Below are 23,572 nucleotides of genomic sequence, written 5' to 3'. Positions count from 1 at the left end.
TTGTTTCATAATTTTTCTTGTGGCTCCTCAGGATACAAATCTCCTTTTGTATAAAACCCGCCGAGATCTCTGAGCTGAGGAGACGGTATTACACAGAGGAACATAGCCATGGTGCTGTATAAATGAGAGGGGCGGCTGCGGCAGAGGTGGATACCAGCAGGCGCTCCAATTATTTCTTCAGTTATGCTGAGCGTAGGCATTATAGGATTATGTGGGATCTCAGTGCAAACTGTATCAAAAAGACGCGCCTTGAGTGTAAATATTAGAAGTCTCGGATTTAGATATTGTATTATTTCTATTTTCTGTGCTGTGATTATTAACTTCCAGAGAGTAACCTCAGGGTATGTGTTCTATACTAATCCTCCTGGGGCAGGACGATAGAAGCTAAATGAGAGAAAGGGAGAGGACACACTATGTAACGGTATACCGGCTGGACACTTACATATACCCCTCCACCCTGGATGGCATGCAACCTACCTACATATGCTCACTTCATACACACATAAACTACTTTTTTCCCCTTCCTCGCTGCACTTCACCTTCCCATTCTCCGTCCTTACGGACACCAGGTCACCTTACCATACCCCCTCCTTGCTGGACAGCTTCCCATAACCCCTCCTCACTGGACCCCAGGTCACCTTACCATACCCACTCCTTACTGGACAGCTTCCCATAACCCCTCCTTACTGGACCCCAGGTCACCTTACCATACCCACTCCTTACTGGACAGCTTCCCATAACCCCTCCTTACTGGACCCCAGGTCACCTTACCATACCCACTCCTTACTGGACAGCTTCCCATAACCCCTCCTTACTGGACCCCAGGTCACCTTACCATACCCACTCCTTACTGAACTCCACACTCGCCTTTCCATACCTTCCCGTCACTAGAGACCAGGTCACCTTTCCATAGCTCCTCATCAATGGAGACTACGCCATCTTGCCATACCTCTTCATCACTGGAGACCAAATCACCTTTCCATACCTACTCATCGCTTGAGACCAGGTCACTTTTCCATTCCTCTTCTACACTGGAGACTAGGTAACCTTTCCATACCCCATCCTCACTGGACGCCAGGCCACCTTTATATATTCTCTTCTCACTAGACGTCAGGCCCACATCTCCTTAATGGACTTTAGGTAACCTTCCCATACCCCTGCCCCAATGGATACCAGGTCATCTTTTCATACTTCCTCCTCAGTGAAAACTAGATAACCTTCCTGTAGACCCTCCAGGTCACCTTTCCCTACCTCTTCCTCACTGAACACCAGTTCACCTTTCTTGTACTCAATAGTCTCCAGGTCACCCTAACATACCCTCCCTTAATAGACTCTAGGTCACCGTCACATACCCACTCCTCACTGGACATCAGGTCAGCTTTCTGCACACCCTAACCCCCTACTATCAATGAAGACCAGGTCACCTTTCCATACACCATCCTCACTGGAAGCCAGGTCACCTTTATATATTCTCTTCTCACTAGACATCAGGTCAACATCTCCTTAATGGACTCTAGGTAACCTTCCCATACCCCTGCCCCAATGGATACCAGGTCATCTTTTCATACTTCCTCCTCAGTGAAAACTAGATAACCTTCCTGTAGACCCTCCAGGTCACCTTTCCCTACCTCTTCCTCACTGAACACCAGTTCACCTTTCTTGTACTCAATAGTCTCCAGGTCACCCTAACATACCCTCCCTTAATAGACTCTAGGTCACCGTCACATACCCACTCCTCACTGGACATCAGGTCAGCTTTCTGCACACCCTAACCCCCTACTATCAATGAAGACCAGGTCACCTTTCCATACACCATCCTCACTGGAAGCCAGGTCACCTTTATATATTCTCTTCTCACTAGACATCAGGTCAACATCTCCTTAATGGACTCTAGGTAACCGTCCCATACCCCTACCTCACTGGACACTGGTCACCTCCCCATACTCCCCCTCTCTGGATACCAGGTCACCTTTTCATACCTCCTCCTCAGTGGACACCAGATAACCTTCCCGTGGAGCCTCCAGGTCACCGTTCCTTACCTCCTCCTCAGTGGACACCAGATAACCTTCCCGTGGAGCCTCCAGGTCACCGTTCCTTACCTCCTCCTCACTGGGCACCAGATAGCCTTCACATACCCTCCCTTAATAGACTCTAGGTCACCGTCACATACCCACTCCTCACTGGACATCAGGTCATTTTACTACTTTATATAGGGTTGCCATATTCCGCAGAGCTTTACAGACACTGGGGGTCATTTATTATGGCTCCTTACACCAGTTGTAGGCATAAAAATTCTGCACGTCCCTGGGAGTGGTGGGGGCATGGCAGGGTTTGGCTAAGGACGCCAAATTCTCTAACTTTTACGCATGTTTCCATTCATAAATAGTGATTGATAACTACTTCAGTCAGGGACAGGAGTAGATTTTGATCTAGGCGCACGGTCTGCTGGAGGACGCGACTATGTAATTTATGACAAGGCCTCCGTCTCATCATAAATTAGGAGAATGCTACAGCAGCAGCTATCTCAGACCGGTGTAAAACGCTCGTCTTTGATAAATGACCCCCATTATCATCGTTTGCTGTTCCCAGCGGAGGCACCAGTGCTAACCACTGAATCCATAATCCACCCTAGACAACCAGGGTTGATACTTTTACACTAGGCCACCAGGGATATTAAATGTAGTATTCTATTCACCTTAGTCCATGAGGTATAATATGTATTAACCCCTTAACCAAGTATATTATCATTAACCCTAAGTATCCCTATAGCCCACTAACCACCCCATTAGCCAACTAGGAAACATTTATTAACCCCTTGTTCTCAGCATATTCAAGCTCTCAGGACAATTCTGAGAAACGTGGTTTTCCATGTTGACCTCTCCCCAGAGGAAGAAGTAATAACCGTAGATCTTGACTGATCCATGCAAAGACCCAGATTTAATATGTCCTTTATTATTTCTATTGTCAACTTGAAATAGCGATGGAAAATGAAATTCAAAGGTCGCCCACAATTTATTGTTCCATGGAGCAGCTGTTTATTATCCCGGATTTGCAGGCTATCGGTGCGGGTGCTTTCTTGGCAGCAGTTGGCACCAGGTTAATCCTTGTTCTTATCTCTCAACACCTTTAGGCTGGGTTCAGACCTGAGCGTTTTACAGCGCATTCCTACGCGCTGTAAAACGCTCAACAGGCAAGAACCAATGATTCCCTATGGGAATGGTTCTCACCTGAGCGCTTTACAGCGCGTACGAACGCGCTGTAAATCGCCCTACGCCACAAGAAGTACAGGAGCTTCTTTGGGGCGTAGTGTCGCGCGTTCCTGTACATAGACCTCCGGGAACGCGCGACAATGGGCGTTCCCTTGCACAGGAGCCGCGTATGTGAGATGCCCGTAGAATCGCGCATACAGAGCGTTCCATCCAGTCCGCTCATGTGTGAACCCAGCGTTACCCAGGACAGCGAGGACTCTCCTGGTATGGACACCTTCTGGTATACCAGGCTCAGCTCTGACCATCAATATGTCAGCCTGACCACCGCCATGTTAGCCAACACAGATATTTTATTTCTTGTTTTTATTTTTTTATTTCTTTTGCAAGTGGGAGATTTTTGCAAACTAATATGGATGTTATTCCTTAAAAAGGTGATCCCAGCATCTGGGTCTGAATACTTTTGAAATTGCATGTATTAGAAAATTGGGTATAGCCACTGAGCTATTCAATAAAATGTATCTGTACAGCGCCACCTGCTGCTTTCTATTTTTCTTATTTCTCTGTCCACCATGCTGAGGTGGTCACACACGCTCAGTTCCATCCTTCAACTGCCTCCTCAGCTGTGATAGGGAGAGAGGTGCAGCAGAAAGGACACGCCCCCTGAGCTGTAGCTGAAAAGACACGCCCCCTGAGCTGTAGCTGAAAAGACACGCCCCCTGAGCTGTAGCTGAAAAGACACGCCCCCTGAGCTGTAGCTGAAAAGACACGCCTCCTGAGCTGTAGCTGAAAAGACACGTCCCTTGAGCTGTAGCTGAAAAGACACGCCCCCTGAGCTGTAGCTGAAAAGACACGCCTCCTGAGCTGTAGCTGAAAAGACACGCCCCCTTAGCTGTATCTGAAAAGACACGCCCCCTGAGCTGTATCTGAAAAGACACGCCCCCTGAGCTGTATCTGAAAAGACACGCCTCCTGAGCTGTATCTGAAAAGACACGCCTCCTGAGCTGTAGCTGAAAAGACACGCCCCCTGAGCAGTATCTGAAAAGACACGCCTCCTGAGCTGTATCTGAAAAGACACGCCCCCTGAACTGTATCTGAAAAGACACGCCCCCTGAGCTGTATCTGAAAAGACACGCCCCCTGAGCTGTATCTGAAAAGACACGCCCCCTGAGCTGTATCTGAAAAGACACGCCCCCTGAGCTGTAGCTGAAAAGACACGCCCCCTGAGCTGTATCTGAAAAGACACGCCTCCTGAGCTGTATCTGAAAAGACACGCCCCCTGAGCTGTATCTGAAAAGACACGCCTCCTGAGCTGTATCTGAAAAGACACGCCCCCTGAGCTGTAGCTGAAAAGACACGCCCCCTGAGCTGTATCTGAAAAGACACGCCTCCTGAGCTGTAGCTGAAAAGACACGCCCCCTGAGCTGTATCTGAAAAGACACGCCCCCTGAGCTGTATCTGAAAAGACACGCCCCCTGAGCTGTAGCTGAAAAGACACGCCTCCTGAGCTGTAGCTGAAAAGACACGCCCCCTGAGCTGTAGCTGAAAAGACACGCCTCCTGAGCTGTAGCTGAAAAGACACGCCCCCTTAGCTGTATCTGAAAAGACACGCCCCCTGAGCTGTATCTGAAAAGACACGCCCCCTGAGCTGTATCTGAAAAGACACGCCTCCTGAGCTGTAGCTGAAAAGACACGCCTCCTGAGCTGTAGCTGAAAAGACACGCCCTCTGAGCTGTATCTGAAAAGACACGCCCCCTGAGCTGTATCTGAAAAGACACGCCCCCTGAGCTGTATCTGAAAAGACACGCCCCCTGAGCTGTATCTGAAAAGACACGCCCCCTGAGCTGTATCTGAAAAGACATGCCCCCTGAGCTGTATCTGAAAAGACACGCCCCCTGAGCTGTATCTGAAAAGACACGCCCCCTGAGCTGTATCTGAAAAGACACGCCCCCTGAGCTGTATCTGAAAAGACACGCCCCCTGAGCTGTAGCTGAAAAGACACGCCTCCTGAGCTGTATCTGAAAAGACACGCCCCCTGAGCTGTATCTGAAAAGACACGCCCCCTGAGCTGCCAGCATGAAATAAATCTAGCAGAACAGTTGGAACAATAAATGTGGAGATCTCTGGATCCATGTGAGGTGCAGCGCTGGTTCTAGCTCTGTTAGAAAGAGATTGTCTTGTTCTAGATTTTTACATTAATCATGTGATAACCCTCTACAAATAAGAGACTTTTTATGTATTTTGTATAACTTGCTTATCATTTCAAGATCTCTGCATACTGTTAGTGAATGGAAACACTCATTGTTAAAAGGGTTGTGTGACTTATCAAATAACACCCCCCAGGCAGCAATTGTAATAAAATAATACAAGAATGTGTACTCACTTTTTATCCACAGCCGCTGCTCCGATTCTGTTGGACTTTTTTTATGGACCCGTTTTACTCCATGTGATCTTTGCAGCCAATCATTGGCTTCAGCAGTCCCGTGCTGTGTACTGCTAAGGCCAGTGATTGGTTGCAGCAGTGTGTAGGGTATATACTAGGGCAGTGGTCGGCAAACCGCGTCTCGTGAGCCACAAGAGGCTCTTTATCCCCTTGAATTTGGCTCTTCCAGGTGCGGGCTCGCACGTAGAGTGCGATTGCATTTACGTTGCCCGTAGCAAAAATCGGCAGGAGGGGGAAGACCAGGAAGCGGTGAAGGCTCTGTACTCACTGCTTCCTGGTCCTCAGCTGTCGGCTGTGCAGGGCTGCGCACAGTGTGAGGCGCTCTGTGACGTCTCGCTGTGCGCGCCAGTCAACAGCACAGCCAACAGCAGGAGGAACACCGAGCGCGGGCGGTGAGGAGCGGCGGCGTACAGGAGCAGGAGAGGTAAGGGCTTTTTTATTTTATGAAACTTGGGGCTGATCTGAGGCAATGGGGGTGATGAGAATCATAATGGGGGATATGAGAGGCATCATGGATGAAGAGAGGCATCATGGATAATAATGGGGATGATGAGAGGCATCAAGGATAATAATGGGGATGATGAGAGGCATCAAGGATAATAATGGGGATGATGAGAGGCATCATAGATAATAATAGGGATGATGAGAGGCATCATGGATAATAATGGGGATGATGAGAGGCATCATGGATAATAATAGGGATGATGAGAGGCATCATGGATAATAATAGGGATGATGAGAGGCATCATGGATAATAATGGGGATGATGAGAGGCATCATGGATAATAATAAGGATGATGAGAGGCATCATGGATAATAATAGGGATGATGAGAGGCATCATGGATAATAATGGGGATGATGAGAGGCATCATGGATGATAATGGGGATGATGAGAGGCATCATGGATAATAATGGGGATGATGAGAGGCATCATGGATAATAATGGGGATGATGAGAGGCATGGGGCTCTTATCTGAGGTCTGATTGGGGGTCATTTACATTGGGGTCTGAGATGACGTCTGATTGGGGATCTGATCTGAGGGGGGTCTTATTAACATTGGGGGTCTGATTGCTGGTCTGACCTGAGCTGTAATGAAAAATATTTTTTTCTTATTGTCCTCCTCTAAAACCCAGGTGCGTCTTATGGGCGAAAAGTACAGTAACTTCTGCAAATCCAGCACGGGTGAATCTTCTGAATCTGCTGTGAAGCTGCAAATCCTGACCTACACTGAAGGATCTACAGGTCCAGGTTTCAGGAATTCAGAGACAGCAAATCGACCTTGGCCTCTGGATTTAAAAATCTGAGAACTGTGGAGCTCGACATTTAAAACGTCTTTGTGCTGATATAGAAATATTGGAGAAAAACAAATGTGAACTTAGAACAAGTGTTCTGCTGGGAAAGACCTGGAGAAGGAAGGGATGTTGGTCTTTAACACCTGGAATAGTATTCCTGACTCATATACATTGCGTTTGCTGTTCTTTCCTTATCCGGGTCACATATTTATGCGAACAATCATTTTCAAGCATGAACCTTATCAAGAGAAAATTCGTCTTATTGATGAGAACCTGGAATCGAGCCTAAAACGACAACATACAAACCTGACTTACCGAAACGTTCCAAGGAGATGCAAGGCCATTGTTCACATTAGTGTTTGTCAGTAGAGATGGCCTTGTGGTTCGCCCGGCGGTCGTTTCGCGATTCGCCGAATATATGGCAATATTCGCGCCCGCCATATTCTTTTACATTGTGAAGAACTTTGACCCATGACACATCCATCAGGTGGTACAGGACAGCCAATTGAGACGTTTCAGCACATGGACACACCCCCTACCTTATAAATAAACCTGATCTGGCCGCCATTTTACATTCTGTATTTTGCCAGTGTAGGGAGAGGTTGCTGTGTGGAGCAGGGACAGGCTGTTAGGGACACCAAACGCTAGATAATAGGGCCACAAAAGTCATTTCAAGGACTGATATAGGTGTGCTATCTATATGTGTGATACACAGAGGGGTGCGATATACTTATAATATACATTCTAACATAGAAAGTATATTATAGCGCATTTGTATTGTGCAGCAGTTGTGTGCGGTTCTGCTGCGATACCGCTGCTACAGGGAGTGCAGAATTATTAGGCAAGTTGTATTTTTGAGGATTAATTTTATTATTGAACAACAACCATGTTCTCAATGAACCCAAAAAACTCATTAATATCAAAGCTGAATATTTTTGGAAGTAGTTTTTAGTTTGTTTTTAGTTTCAGCTATTTTAGGGGGATATCTGTGTGTGCAGGTGACTATTACTGTGCATAATTATTAGGCAACTTAACAAAAAACAAATATATACCCATTTCAATTATTTATTTTTACCAGTGAAACCAATATAACATCTCAACATTCACAAATATACATTTCTGACATTCAAAAACAAAACAAAAACAAATCAGTGACCAATATAGCCACCTTTCTTTGCAAGGACACTCAAAAGCCTGCCATCCATGGATTCTGTCAGTGTTTTGATCTGTTCACCATCAACATTGCGTGCAGCAGCAACCACAGCCTCCCAGACACCTTTCAGAGAGGTGTACTGTTTTCCCTTCTTGTAAATCTCACATTTGATGATGGACCACAGGTTCTCAATGGGGTTCAGATCAGGTGAACAAGGAGGCCATGTCATTAGATTTTCTTCTTTTATACCCTTTCTTGCCAGCCACGCTGTGGAGTACTTGGACGCGTGTGATGGAGCATTGTCCTGCATGAAAATCATATTTTTCTTGAAGGATGCAGACTTCTTCCTGTACCACTGCTTGAAGAAGGTGTCTTCCAGAAACTGGCAGTAGGACTGGGAGTTGAGCTTGACTCCATCCTCAACCCGAAAAGGCCCCACAAGCTCATCTTTGATGATACCAGCCCAAACCAGTACTCCACCTCCACCTTGCTGGCGTCTGAGTCGGACTGGAGCTCTCTGCCCTTTACTAATCCAGCCACGGGCCCATCCATCTGGCCCATCAAGACTCACTCTTATTTCATCAGTCCATAAAACCTTAGAAAAATCAGTCTTGAGATATTTCTTGGCCCAGTCTTGATGTTTCAGCTTGTGTGTCTTGTTCAGTGGTGGTCGTCTTTCAGCCTTTCTTACCTTGGCCATGTCTCTGAGTATTGCACACCTTGTGCTTTTGGGCACTCCAGTGATGTTGCAGCTCTGAAATATGGCCAAACTGGTGGCAAGTGGCATCTTGGCAGCTGCACGCTTGACTTTTCTCAGTTCATGGGCAGTTATTTTGCGCCTTGGTTTTTCCACACGCTTCTTGCGACCCTGTTGACTATTTTGAATGAAACGCTTGATTGTTCGATGATCACGCTTCAGAAGCTTTGCAATTTTAAGAGTGCTGCATCCCTCTGCAAGATATCTCACTATTTTTGACTTTTCTGAGCCTGTCAAGTCCTTCTTTTGACCCATTTTGCCAAAGGAAAGGAAGTTGCCTAATAATTATGCACACCTGATATAGGGTGTTGATGTCATTAGACCACACCCCTTCTCATTACAGAGATGCACATCACCTAATATGCTTAATTGGTAGTAGGCTTTCGAGCCTATACAGCTTGGAGTAAGACAACATGCATAAAGAGGATGATGTGGTCAAAATACTCATTTGCCTAATAATTCTGCACGCAGTGTATATAGAGGGACAAGCGTTATTGGATCAAATATATTCTACTGGTGTGATATACCAGTTGCCCCCCAAAAATACTGATTGAAGCAGGGGTGTGATATACCAATAATATACTTTCTATATAGTGCATTTAGGTAGTGCAGCATTTATTTGCGGTTTTTCTGCGTTACCGCAGCTACACAGAGTGAGAAACGCTATTGGAACTAATAATTTCTACTGGTGATATACCAGTTGCCCCCCCAAAAAAAGTAGTTGAGGCAGGGGTGTGATATACCTTCTTCCACAAATACTGCTCCTCTATAGGGACTTTTGTCACAGGGTCATTTTGAAAATGACAGGCAGAGGAAGAGGCAGGCCATTCCACAGGGTTGGTAGGGGTCGGGCAGGTGCACCAGGCCGCAGCCTAAGTGGGAAGTTGAAGAAAGTGCGTGCGATTACCTCAAAGGACGCACCAGACTTGGTTGAGTGGCTCACTGAGCCTTCCGCTTCTGCACCCTCCTTATCCTCTCTATCTGCACCCTCTTCACTCTCTGCTGTGTGCACCCCCCAAAGACACCACCACCACCACCACCATATCCCCTCCGCTCGAGTCAGAGGAATTATTTTCCCATCCATTCCCAGACCTTACCGATGAGCAGCCATTCTTTGCATCGGATCAGGAAGAGGAGGTAGCAACGGCCACTACCCAGCAGTCTGACGACAGTACCCAGATCAGCCTGTTGCTGCCTACTCCGAGATCTCTAATGTCAGTGGTGGTGAAGGTGACGATGATGACGTGTCGATGGACGTCACATGGGTGCCCACAAGAGAGAGAGGAGGGGAGTTCAGAGAGAGAGACGGAGCAGCAGATAGGGAGGAGAAGCAGACAGAACTTACAGTGCACAGGAGGCAAAAAGCAGACTGCTAATGTATCTGGAACGAGCCATCCACTATGCACGGTCACATCTGGAGCTCCCAGGACGTCGGCACATGGCTCCACAGTGTGGGCTTTTTTAAACATGTCTGCTGCTGACAATTGTGTTGCCATCTGCAGCCTGTGCTGTCAACGCATAAGTTGTGGTAAGCCCAACACTCACCTAGGGACGACCGCCTTAAGAAGGCACCTGACCTCCCATCACCGAGTCCAGGGGGGGCAACACCGTCAGAACCCACAAAGCCACACTCCCGGCGCTCCACGTCCTGCCTCTTCTCCTTCTCCTCTCTCCTCCCAGTTGTCCTCCACTCCACCGTGCCGTTGTCGCGTTCATCTGGCACAAGGCAGGCTTCCTTGCCCCAAATGTTCGAGCGAAAAAAGATGATGACGCTGGATAACCCTCTTGCCCAACGGCTGACCGCTGGCTTGTTGGAACTGCTAGCCTGCCAACTACTGCAATATAAACTGGTGGACTCGGAGGCCTTTAGAAAATTTTTAGCCATTGACACACGGTAGTGGAAGGGCCCCGGAAGGAAGTATTTCTCCCAGAAGGGCATCCCAGAGCTATATGGCCACGTTCAGCGGCAAGTCAATGTATCTCTGGCACACAGTGTCGGTGCCAAAATACATCTGACCACAGACACGTGGTCTAGCAAACACGGGCAGGGAAGGTACATAACTTTTACTGCCCACTGGGTGAACCTTCTAACGGCCATCAAGCATGTAACCCATGGCACCCATGTAGATTTGGTGTTACCGCCATGGATTGCATGCAGGCCTGCCTCTTCTTCTCCTCCTCCTCATACTCCATCCTCCGTCTCATCCTCGGCTGACTCCTCCTTTTCCACTGCTACCGCCTCTTCCGCTGCCCCCCCCCCCCCAGCTCCTCAGAACCTATTCGACGTGCCAGGTGAGACGTTGCCATGCTGTGCTGCGGCTGTTGTGCCTGGAAGCCAAGAGCCACCCCGGTCCTGCACTGCTTTCAGCTTTGTGGTCACAGGCCGATCAGTGACTAACCCTGCTCAATTTGACAGTTGGTAAAGTGATGTGCGACAACGGTGCCAATCTGCTGAGCGCACTGAAACAGGACATAATGACACATGTGCCGTGGATGGCACACGTCCTGAACTTAGTCGCGCAGCGATTCATTGCCAAATACCCCGGGGTCCAGGACGTCTTGCGGCAGGCCAGGAAAATCTCTGGCCATTTTAGAAGATCTTACACGGCCATGGCTCGCCTTCCTGAAATTCAGCGTCGACCACACCTGCCCGTCAGACGTCTGATTCGTGACTGCCCGACGTGCTGGCACCCCACCTTGTATATGCTTGATATGCTGCTCCAGCAGCAATGTGCCGTTAATGATTACCTGTACGAACTCTGCAGCAGGACAGGTTCTGGGAGCTTGGTTTCAATTTCACCGCGCCAGTGGCTGCTCATGCGCGACGCATGAAGACTACTGCGGCCATTTGATGAGATCACCAAACTGGTCAGTCGCAGCCAGGGCGCCATCAGTGACATTGTACCTTACGCCTTCTTTCTGCAGCGTGCATTGCATCGTGTCATTAATCAAGCCGTCGAGGAGCAGGAAGATGAGGAAGTGGCAATGCTGAATGAATTCCCAGGGGGGGCTACTCCATATAAGACAAGTCAGCAGGAGTCTGAAGAGGAGTCAGAGGAGGATGGTGGCTGGAGGGAGGAAGAGGAGGGGCAAAAAGAGCAGGGTTTAAACTTTTCTGGGATCCCTGGTGTTGTCCGTGGCTGGGGGGAGAAGACCGAGGAGAACATTCTACTGGGCGATGAGCAGGAGCCAGGCCACTCCACCGCTTCCAGTTTAGTGCAAATGGGGGCCTTCATGCTCCAGTGTTTGAAGAGAGACCCCCGAATAAAAAGCATGAAGGTCAAGGACCAGTATTGGGTGGCAACGTACTTAGATCCCCGGTACAAACACAAAATGCCGGACAGGTTACCAGCATCACAGAGGGCTGTCCAGGGGCGTACACAGAAATCATTGGGCCCCATAGCAAGAATTTAGATTGGGCCCCCATGCCCGTTCCTAGTCCCTCCCACTGTGCGCCCTGGCTCCTCTCACTACCCTCCCTAACTTCTCCTCTGCCCCATCTCGTGCAGCAGTACTCACGCTGGAACCCAACAGACCCATTATAGTGAATGGGATCCGGTAGGTTCTAGCAGTGTTCAGCATATATTGACAAAAATCTGGGGCATTACATGATGTAATACCACCCAACTTTCCTGCTGTCCAGCATGGCACATGCACATGAGAAAAGTGTGATGAAGTGAGTGCCCCCCTTCCCCCATCCTCTGTGTCATGCAGGACAGCTGGGAGACACTGACATTACTCGCTATCCTGCATGACACATGTGCAGAGACAGGAGTCTCTGGGAAAGCTGGGTGACCCCCTCCCCCTGCCTTTCCATGTTCTTATTATCTGCATTTATGCCTTGCAGGATAGAAGGAAATCTGAGTGACATTACATGATGTAATAGCACCCAGCTTTTCTGCTCTCCTGCATGGCACATGTGGAGAGACATGAGAAAGCTGAGTAACACAACCCTCATATCTTCTCCTGCCTCTGCACTTGTGCCATGCAGGACATCAGGAAAGCTGAGTCACATTACATAATAGCACCCAGCTTTCCTCCTGTTCTGAATGGCCTATGTGCAGAGGAATAGCCTGGGAAAGCTGAGTGACCCCCACACACCTCTGCACTGTCCTCACCTACAAGTCCTCACTTACTTCATTACTGGTTGTGGCAATCCAGAGGAATCAGGCGGGGGCGGAGATAACAGGCAGGAGGCGGAGCTAGGAGGCGGAGCTAGCAGACAGGAGACAGTTAGGAAGATAGACAGGGGCGGGGACTCTCCTCCACTGCAGGGCCCCCCCTTCCTCACGGGCCCCATAGCAGCTGCGTGGTCTGCCTATATGGTAGGTACGCCACTGGGGCTGTCAGAATGGAGCATTTCCAGGCCTTCCTGCGAGAGATGCTGCTGTTGCGGGCGCTGGCAGAGGAATTTACACCCACAGCGAAACAGGTGCAGGTACCAATCCTACCGCGCATGGAAGAAGAGGGCGGTTTGAAGATGTGTTGGTCACTTCGGATAGGAGATCATTCTTGCCGCCAAACCATCAACAGCCGCCCTCCGGATCCAGCCTCAGGGAACGCCTAGACCGACAGGTGTCCGACTACATCGGGTTAAAGGCCAATGTGGACGCTCTGAGAAGCGAGGAAACCCCTTGACTACTGGGTGTGCAGGCTTGACCTGTGGCCAGAGCTGGCACAATTTGCCATGGAACTCTTGGCTTGCCCCTCGTCCAGTGTCCTGTCCGAAAGGACGTTCAGCGCAGCAGGGGGGGGGGGGGGGGGATCATGACCGATAAGTGCACTTTGTGGGGAGGGGGGGGGGTGAAATAGGTGAGTTTGCATTCTTTTATTATTTTATCACAATTGCTGCCTCATCAGACAATTTCTAATAAATTCTCAACCTTATTAAACCACCCAGCCTGGTAGGGCTGATCCTGCTGATTAAAATGACACCTGTCTTGTGAAAATCGGTTTTGGTGTTCCCAAGTAAAACAACTTTTATTCTTTATACAAATGAGGGCTTCAGTGCACTAGTGGGTGGGGCATCGCCCGTCAGCTGGTCAGCTTTCTAGTGCAGGCCACACACCCACGGTGCACTGAAGCCCTCAACTGCATAAAGGATAAAAGTAATTTTTCTTCGGAACGCCAAAACCGATTTTCACAAGACAGGTATCATTTTAATCATCAGGATCAACCCCATCAGGCAGTATGATTGGTTTAATAGGGTTAATCTTGCTGACAGGTGCCCTTTAAATCCAGACCAGTCTTGCTCACACAGATCTCTGATAACATTGTAACAAAGTTCTCTCCTGTGACATGATCAGAAAAGGTTTCATCAATGCCCTAATTTTTACAGATTTTTTTCTCTTCCCTCTATACAGAAAATGGTGAAGTCACAATATCACTTGGCTGCTCCCACCAAATGGAATATAGTTATAAGATTTACAAGATCTTCAATAGCAGAACTTTTGTGGAAAAGACCTTCGGGATACTCACCATCCAGGAGACCCTCATGACCCTACGCATTTTTCCCCCCTGGCATGGACAGTATGAGCTCATGATATTTGCGAGACCCGTTGATGCCGAATATCCATACAAATGGGTTTGCTCCTATCAGATTGACTGCCCTCAGCCGAAAACCTCTCTAAAGCTGCCTGAAAACCCGTATCACTTCTGGGGGTTGAATCACAAAGCAAAAGACTTTGGGGTCATCAGCTACAACCCTGGTGAAGACCTTATCATGACGGAGACCAGCTCCCTCAAGGTTACATTTAAGACATCCAGATCCTTGGTGGCAACATTCCAATTAGCCCACCCAGAGATGTTGGAGACTTTCAGTCAAAAATGTCTAGTTTCTCAGATAGAGGACAACCAGCTTGGATGTTATCTTCTCCTTCCGTTCCATGGATACTATCGATTGTCTTTATTTGTTAAAGACCAGAAAACAGAATTTCAGAATGCGGCTAATGTTTTAATAAAATGCAAGAACCCAATAAACCATAATGAACTCTTCCCGCCCAACCTCAGTGTTCACTGTGGACCTGGAACCAACTCAAGAAGGCATGGTCTCACCAACCCCAGCCACACATCTCCAGTCATCACGACAACCACTGGTAAATGTAATATCACCTTCCATACGTTGTGGGACTTGGAGTTATATCCAATTTTGGAAAATAGTAAAGGAGCTAATGGCTTGTACTCTCTGGACCGGCATTGCTTCCTTACCCATCTGGACCATAAGATCAGTTTGACCGTTCATCTTCCAGAGTCTGGACATTACAAACTGAGCATTTTTACCAAACGTCAAGATGTCGAAGAAGTTCAGGAGTTTTCGCATGTGTGTGACTATGTCATTGACTGCTACTCCAACACAAGCTTACTACCCTTCCCAAAAGTCTTTAGCGCATGGGGACATGGTTGCACCTTACTGCAGCCACGAGTCGGACTCCTTCCGGTTGAGAGTTGGGAGATATTTAGAGTGAAGATTCCTGGTGCTTATAAGGTCCTTGTCATTGGTCCCATGAAGACTGAACTTCAGCTTACCAAGAACAAGATCTGGGAAGGGAAGGTTTTCACAGGCACTGCTGGCTCCATCATTAAAATAGCTGTGAAAGCCACACCAACCTCCACTACAATGGACATCGTGATGTCATTCAAAACTCAAAATGACATGCTGGATACGTCTTCAGGGTAGCAGTCATGTAGCGGCCTCCATAAAAGGTTGCAAAAAGCAAAACCTTATAACCTACATGTGATATAACGTGTAAAGGTCATATAGCATGTCACCATACCGTGCCAGATGAAGTCATTGATAGGTAGGTGGAGGCTCCTAATATAGCTTTGCATCTGGAGCCATTTGAGTTTCTTTTTAGACTGAATACTAATCAGCTGATCACCATAGGTCCATGGAGAACCTTCCATGACAGGCCAGATCCACCATGGTGGAAGCTGTTTTTTGTTGGCAGCCTTCTGCCCTGGCCAGGGCTGGAGAGATAGGACACTAATAAGTGGACATCATATTTTACCCCTAAGGTATTGAAATCAGAAAATCTCTAGTTTATTTTTACTTTTTTCAGAACCCCCAAAATTTTACAGAAGGCCCGGAACCCTCAAAAAAAAACACCCCAAAAAAAAAAAACTTTCTTCACTTGCTCAATCCATTGCCGTTCCAGTGATGGTGCTTTGGTGGTCCCAGTGGTCTTTGCTTCTGATGCTGCAGGGATGGCGGCGTCGACTACTCCATGCAATCATGTCCTGGGGTAGTCGGGCACATCATCGCTAGAGTGATCTTATACCTGATTACCTCACATGACTTCTGAGGCCAGTGATTGGCTGCAGAGATCATGTGAAGTAGCTGGTGATGTCATTCTTGCGGCACCGGAAAAAAAAGACCACAGGGACCAACTGAGCAGCAGCTCTTTCCCAGCCTTATGTCACATTTTTGGGTTCCAGGAAACCCCTTTAAAAGTAAAACCTGGTAAATTTGCTATTTTTCCTGTACTTTTACCTCCAGCTTGGACATTTCCCTGGTGAATGAACTAAAACAAAAGCATGAGCCTGCTCATCTATCCTAGATAATAGTTGACAGATTGCGTTCTTTTAGAATCTGAGATATGACCATCTCCTATACTTTACACTGCAGCACTTCCCATACTGATCGGCTGCTGTGTAGAAGTCAGCCTATGGAGAGCCGATTTGGGGAATGGAGTTTGTGTATGGGGATATTTGCAGAAGTTGAAGCATGTAACATTAATGATGAATAAAGATTAGTGAAGATTAACTCTTTGCTGCATTTCTGGTATATGTGCTATATATGTATATATACAGTTGTGTTCAAAATAATAGCAGTGTGTTTAAAAAGTGAATAAAGCTCAAAATCCTTCTAATAGCTTTTATTTCCATACACACAGATGCATTGGGAACACTACACATTCTATTCCAAACCAAAACATGGAAAAAAAATATATAAAATTTGCTTTGTTCCTCAAAAAAATAAATTGATAAAAAAATGATTAGACTGTTCAAAAAAATAGCAGTGTTTGTATTCTTCTTTACAAACTCAAATACTCACTATATAAACTGAGAAATGTTTGAAGATTTTGCTTTCCTTTGAATCCCGTCACTAATATTTAGTTGTATAACCGCTGTTTCTGAGAACTGCTGGACGTCTGTGCTGCTCGGAGTCACCACCTTCTGGCCCCTGTGTATTCCAGCCCCGGATGATGGGTCTACATTCCACAGTTCTTCTCTATTTCTTGGTTTTGCCTCAGAAGCTGCATTTTTGATGTCACCCCACAAGTTTTCTATTGGATTAAGATCCGGGGATTGGGCTGGCCGCTCCATAACGTCAGTCTTGTTGGTCTGGAACCAAGAAGTTGCCCGTTTACTGGTGTGTTTGGGGTCGTTGTCTTGTTGAAACACCCATTTCAAGGGCATTTCCTCTTCAGCATAAGGCAGCATGACCTCTTCAAGTATTCTGATGTGTTCAGACTGATCCATGATCCCTGGTCTGCGATAAATAGGCCCAACACCGTAGTAACCCATAATGAGAAAGTGAACACAGATTGCAAATTCATGAAAACGGTAAAAGTATAATTTCACATGGACATAAGTATTCGGACCCTTTGCTAGGACACTATAAATTTACTTCTGGTGGCCTCTCATCTCTTGATCATCTCAGAGATGTTTCTACGCCGTTATTGGAGTCCAACTGTGGTAAATTCAGTTGGTTGGACATGATTTAGAAATACACGGCCCTGTCTATATAAGGTCTCACAGCTGACAATGCATAGAAGAGCACAATCCGAGCCATGATAAGAAAAGAACTGCCTGTAGAGCTCAGAGACAGGATTGTAAGGAGCAGTAATCTGCTGCACTGAATAATTTACCACACTTACGTTCTTAGGTGCACAGTGGCCTCATAATTCTTAAATGGAAGAAGTTTTGAACAACTAGGACTCTTCCTAGAGCTGGCCGCCCCACCAGGCATGGGTTCTCCAGATCCGGTTGTTAATATTACAGCCGGATCGGAAAACCGTGTTGCTGGCTGAATCCCGATCCGGAGCTCGGCAGCAGCAGAGCAAGGGAGAGGCGTCTCCCTTTCCTGCCCATCAGAGGCTGGCGCAGGCGGAGCGATGACATCATCACGTCCGCCTGAGCCAAGATTTGTACTGCGCGGGACACAGGCCGGAAGAGGCCTGCATCGCTGCCAGCATGGAGGTATTAGTGTTTTTTTTTTCTTTTATGTGGCGCGCTATGGGGGCATTAACTGGGGGCATTACTGGCACATGATGAGGGACACTATGGGGGCATTACTGGCACATGATGAGGGATACTATAGGAGCATTACTGGCACATGATGGGGACACTATGGGGGCATTACTGGCACATGATGGGGGCATTACCAGCACATAATGGGGGATACTATGGGGACATTAGTGACACATGATGGGTTATACTATGGGACAATTACTGGCACATGATGGGGGATACTATGGGACACTTACTGGCACATGATGGGGGACTCTATGGGAGCATTACTGGCACATCCTGGTGGACGCCATGGGGGCATCTAGTGGCACATCATGGGGGCACTATGGGAGCATTACTGGCAGATCATGGAGAACACTATGGGGGCATATTATATAGGCACATTATGGGGGCACTATGGGGAAAGGGAAGGAGCGCTATGGTGGCATCTACTTGGGGCACTATATCGGGCATTTTATAATGCACATTATGGGGGATACTATGGGTAAGGGGAGAGGAGCACTATGTGAGCATTATATAGGGGTATTTTATACTTGCACACATTATGGGGGCACTATAGGGATATTAGCTCAACAGGGGGCACTAAGAGGGGGAATTTTTTGTACTGGCACACAGAACGGGAGCATTTTTGAACTCGTGCACATTATTAGGGGGCATTTTTTGTACTAGGGCACATTAAAAGTGGCATTCTTTGTACTGGTGCTCATTTTAAGTGGCCAGTTTGCCCCCCACAGTAATATTGCTCCAAAGTTACATCAATAGTAATAATTCTCTGCCAGAGTGCACATAATAGTAATAATTTCCCCACTGTGCCCCAGAAGTAATAATGCTCCCATAATACCCTTTATATGTAACCATGTTCCCCATAGTCCCCCATTAGTAACAGGGGGACATAATGTTTTACACTTTTAGTGTCAGGGGCACTATTTGCTGGGCGCAGTGTCTGCCAATAATTATTGAAGGGCACTATCTGTGTGGTACTATTTTTATCAGGGAGTTTATCTGTTTCTGCTGGTTAGTATTGGGGAGCACAGCGGGCACAGTACTGGGGGCACTATCTGTGTGGTACTGGCATTTTCAGGTGTACAGTTTCTGTAGTATAGTATTGGGGAGCACAGCGGGCAAAGTATTAAATGTGGCAGGATGAGTTGTTCAGAAGGTAGGAGGATGGAAAAGTAGTAACCTAAGATGTCTTTTTGACAAACTACAGAGATGAGATGGGTGAAAAATCATCATGGCGGTCTGGGGTGTGAAAGGAGAAGATGAGGGAAGAGAACATCTACATCAGAGAAGTCACTGGATGTAAGAGGTACCGTATGGGGCGCTGTATTCTGGATAGCACTAAATATTATGTGCATGCAAATATGTCTCTAGTGCTAGGTACAAATGTGTATGAAATGTATACGGTGTAGGTAAATCTACTGTAAGTGCCCCCTATATGGGTGTATATTGTATATGTGATTATGTGAGTGCAGTGTCTATATAGTCTGTTTATGTATGCATACCTCCCAACCAGCCCAGATCTGGCATAACTACTGTGTGGGGGGCACAATAGAGACATCATGTGGCGTTAGAGTTGTGGGCCACTTGTTGTGACGAGCTTTGCACGCCTCTGATAGTTTATCTCCCCGGGCTTTTTAAAAAGTTGGGTGGTATGTGTGTGTAGTGTATATATGGTGGATTTATGTATGTGTACCATGTATATGGTGTATTTATGTGTGTTGCATATATATGGTGTATGTACTGTATATGTAAACATGTGACGTGATGCCGCATGCCTGCCGTTGAGTAGGGGACCTGTTAAAAAAATTTTAGCCCACCCCTGCACCCGACAAAACTAATCAAGGGCGAAAGGCCTTGGTAAGAGAGGTAACCAAGAACCAAGTGGTCACTCTGGCGAGCTCCAGAGATCCTGGGCGCAGATGGGAGACATTTCCAGAAGGTCAACCATCACTGCAGCCTCCACCTATCTTGGCTTTATGGCCATAAAGAAACCTCTCCTCAGTAAACGCTCCAGAGGACTCTCGAACTGTGAGCAACAAGAGTCTCTGGTCTGATAAAAACAAGACTTAACTTTTTGGCCTCAGTTCTAAGTGTCATGTCTGGAGGAAACCCGCCACTGCTCATCACCTGCCCAATACCATCCCTACAATGAAGGAGGCATCTTCCACGACTGGTGTATGGGAACAGCAGTCTTGATAAATGTCCCTGAATGACCCTAAGCACACAGCCAAGACAACACAGGAGAAGCTTAGGGACAACTCTGTGAATGTCCTTAAGTGGTCAAGACAGAGCCTGACTTGAACTTAATTGAACATCTTTGGAGAGAACTGAAATTGGCCGTCCACCGATGGTCACCAACCAACCTGACAGAGCTTGAGAGGATCTCCAAAGAATGACAGGAAATCCCCAAATCCAGGGGTGCAAACCTTGTGGCATCATCCCCAAGAAGACTGGAGGTCGGAATAATTGTCAATGGTGCTCAACTAAGTCCTGCGTAAAGGGTGTAAATACTTATGTCAATGAAAGGTTTGTTTTTCCTTTTTTTTTTAAATGAGCAAAGATTTAAAAAAATTCTCCTTTTGCTTTCTGATATTGGGATATTGAGTGCAGAATGATTGGAAAAACAGGAATTTTTAAAATTTTAGCACAAGGAGCAACGTAACAAAATGTGAAAAAAGTGAGAGGGTCTGCAGACTTTCCGAATGCAGTGTGTGTGTAGGACACGTGATACAGCCGTGTGCACAAGGTTTTATGTCCACTTCGGAGAAATCTAGCTCTAGAGTTCTGAATGATAATTGCCCCTTGATGCTCTGTTGTATCACTGTACAATTTGGCGGGTTTACTGTTCGGAGCTACAGCGACCATATTGGTCTTCACCAAATTTTGTGAGAAAAAGCAGAAGAGGACAACTCAAGGATTTCTATATGCTTGAGATATCTTTAACCCCTTCTCACATGTGGGTGTACTATTATCGGTCTTCTTATCACAATAAGGCGTGTCAGACCAGTGGGTGGCAGGGGCACAGGAGCAGTAGGTGCTGGCGCCTTAATATGGACCTGACATCTCACTGTAGGCATCAATGATCCTGACACAACACCTGCAGGATTCCGGGCACCTGATAATGTGCAGCTCTGAGTGTGAGAACCACTATGCGGTGGTATTTATAGACCCTCTGCCCGTAAGCATCGGCTTTACTCTCTAGGAAAACCAGGACGAAAATAAATCTGCCCTATCGCAGGGATTAAGGGTGAGGGGCACAGGAGCCTTGCCAGTGCTGCAGAGAACTATCACATTGGAAATTTCCCACATCTCCCATCACTCAGCCCCTCGTCTGCACCAGGACACTGCGTCCACCCCCCGCTGATAACATCACACTAGGCCCAGTGTATTAATAGGACGGGGATAGGGGCAGCTCCAGTGCCAACCATTGTGTGGGCAGATAAGGGGCACATTCCAAGGCTGGGGCCTGTATCTGACACCTACCTTACCATGCCTGACCTGTCTCTGTCATCTCGGATACCATTACTTTGTTTTTTTTTCCTGATATTTGCAAGTATTTGCCCCTCCCTCTAAATTTCATTTATTTTATTTTTACATTTCTAACTTAACTGTTGATCTTCAAACAGAAGGTAATATGTGATGCCGCATACTACAGTCACATCCAGAGCTGCATTCACAATTCTTCTGGCTGACACTTGGAATGCATCAATGAGGTATTGACACAGCCCTAAAAGCTCAGCAGATATTTCATGGTGCATTCCACAGGAGTTACATCCCTGTACATAGGAGGCAGTATTATAGTAGTTATATCCCTGTATATAGGAGGCAGTATTATAGTAGTTATATCCTTGTACATAGGAGGCAGTATTATAGTAGTTATATCCCTGTACATAGGAGACAGTATTATAGTAGTTATATTCTTGTACATAGGAGCAATATTATAGTAGTTATATTCTTGTACATAGGAGCAGTATTATAGTAGTTATATTCTTGTATATAGGAGGCAGTATTATAGTAGTTATATTCTTGTACATAGAAGCAGTATTATAGTAGTTATATTCTTGTATATAGGAGGCAGTATTATAGTAGTTATATTCTTGTACATAGGAGCAGTATTATAGTAGTTATATTCTTGTACATAGGAGCAGTATTATAGTAGTTATATTCTTGTACATAGGAGCAGTATTATAGTAGTTATATTCTTGTACATAGGAGCAGTATTATAGTAGTTATATTCTTGTACATAGGAGCAGTATTATAGGAGTTACATCCCTGTACATAGGAGGCAGTATTATAGTAGTTATATCCCTGTACATAGGAGGCAGTATTATAGTAGTTATATTCTTGTACATAGGAGCAGTATTATAGTAGTTATAGTCTTGTACATAGGAGCAGTATTATAGTAGTTATATCCCTGTACATAGGAGCAGTATTATAGTAGTTATATTCTTGTACATAGGAGGCAGTATTATAGTAGTTATATTCCTGTACATAGGAGACAGTATTATAGTAGTTATATTCTTGTACATAGGAGGCAGTATTATAGTAGTTATATTTTTGTACATAGGGGCAGTATTATAGTAGTTATATTCTTGTACATAGGAGCAGTATTATAGTAGTTATATTCTTGTACATAGGAGCAATATTATAGTAGTTATATTCTTGTACATAGGAGGCAGTATTATAGTAGTTATATTCTTGTACATAGAAGCAGTATTATAGTAGTTATATTCCTGTACATAGGAGCAGTATTATAGTAGTTATATTCTTGTACATAGGAGCAGTATTATAGTAGTTATATTCTTGTACATAGCAGGCAGTATTATAGTAGTTATATCCCTGTATATAGGAGGCAGTATTATAGTAGTTATATCCTTGTACATAGGAGGCAGTATTATAGTAGTTATATCCCTGTACATAGGAGACAGTATTATAGTAGTTATATTCTTGTACATAGGAGGCAGTATTATAGTAGTTATATTCTTGTACATAGGGGCAGTATTATAGTAGTTATATTCTTGTACATAGGAGCAGTATTATAGTAGTTATATTCTTGTACATAGGAGCAGTATTATAGTAGTTATATTCTTGTACATAGGAGCAGTATTATAGGAGTTACATCCCTGTACATAGGAGGCAGTATTATAGTAGTTATATCCCTGTATATAGGAGGCAGTATTATAGTAGTTATATCCTTGTACATAGGAGGCAGTATTATAGTAGTTATATCCCTGTACATAGGAGACAGTATTATAGTAGTTATATTCTTGTACATAGGAGGCAGTATTATAGTAGTTATATTCTTGTACATAGGGGCAGTATTATAGTAGTTATATTCTTGTACATAGGAGCAGTATTATAGTAGTTATATTCTTGTACATAGGAGCAGTATTATAGTAGTTATATTCTTGTACATAGGAGCAGTATTATAGTAGTTATATTCTTGTACATAGGAGGCAGTATT

The 23,572-nt window shown here is 45.9% G+C and overlaps 1 protein-coding gene across 1 annotated transcript in view; it reads left to right on the top strand.

Moving 5' to 3' along the window:
* The window catches only part of LOC120990488 (kyphoscoliosis peptidase-like), a 51,651-nt gene extending 35,697 nt beyond the window's left edge, over nt 1-15,954 (top strand). Inside the window, exon 7 of the mRNA XM_040419332.1 lies at nt 14,217-15,954. Within this exon, the coding sequence (XP_040275266.1) occupies nt 14,217-15,529 (1,313 nt within the window). The 3' untranslated portion in view covers nt 15,530-15,954. The remainder of the gene's footprint in view (nt 1-14,216) is intronic.
* Nucleotides 15,955-23,572: the final 7,618 nt, after the last annotated feature.

The sequence above is a fragment of the Bufo bufo genome, chromosome 2, assembly GCF_905171765.1.
Source record: "Bufo bufo chromosome 2, aBufBuf1.1, whole genome shotgun sequence".
NCBI classification, from domain to species: Eukaryota; Metazoa; Chordata; class Amphibia; order Anura; family Bufonidae; genus Bufo; species Bufo bufo.
The sequence above is the reverse complement of the archived record's forward strand: the minus strand, read 5'-3'. Positions and strand labels throughout refer to the sequence as shown.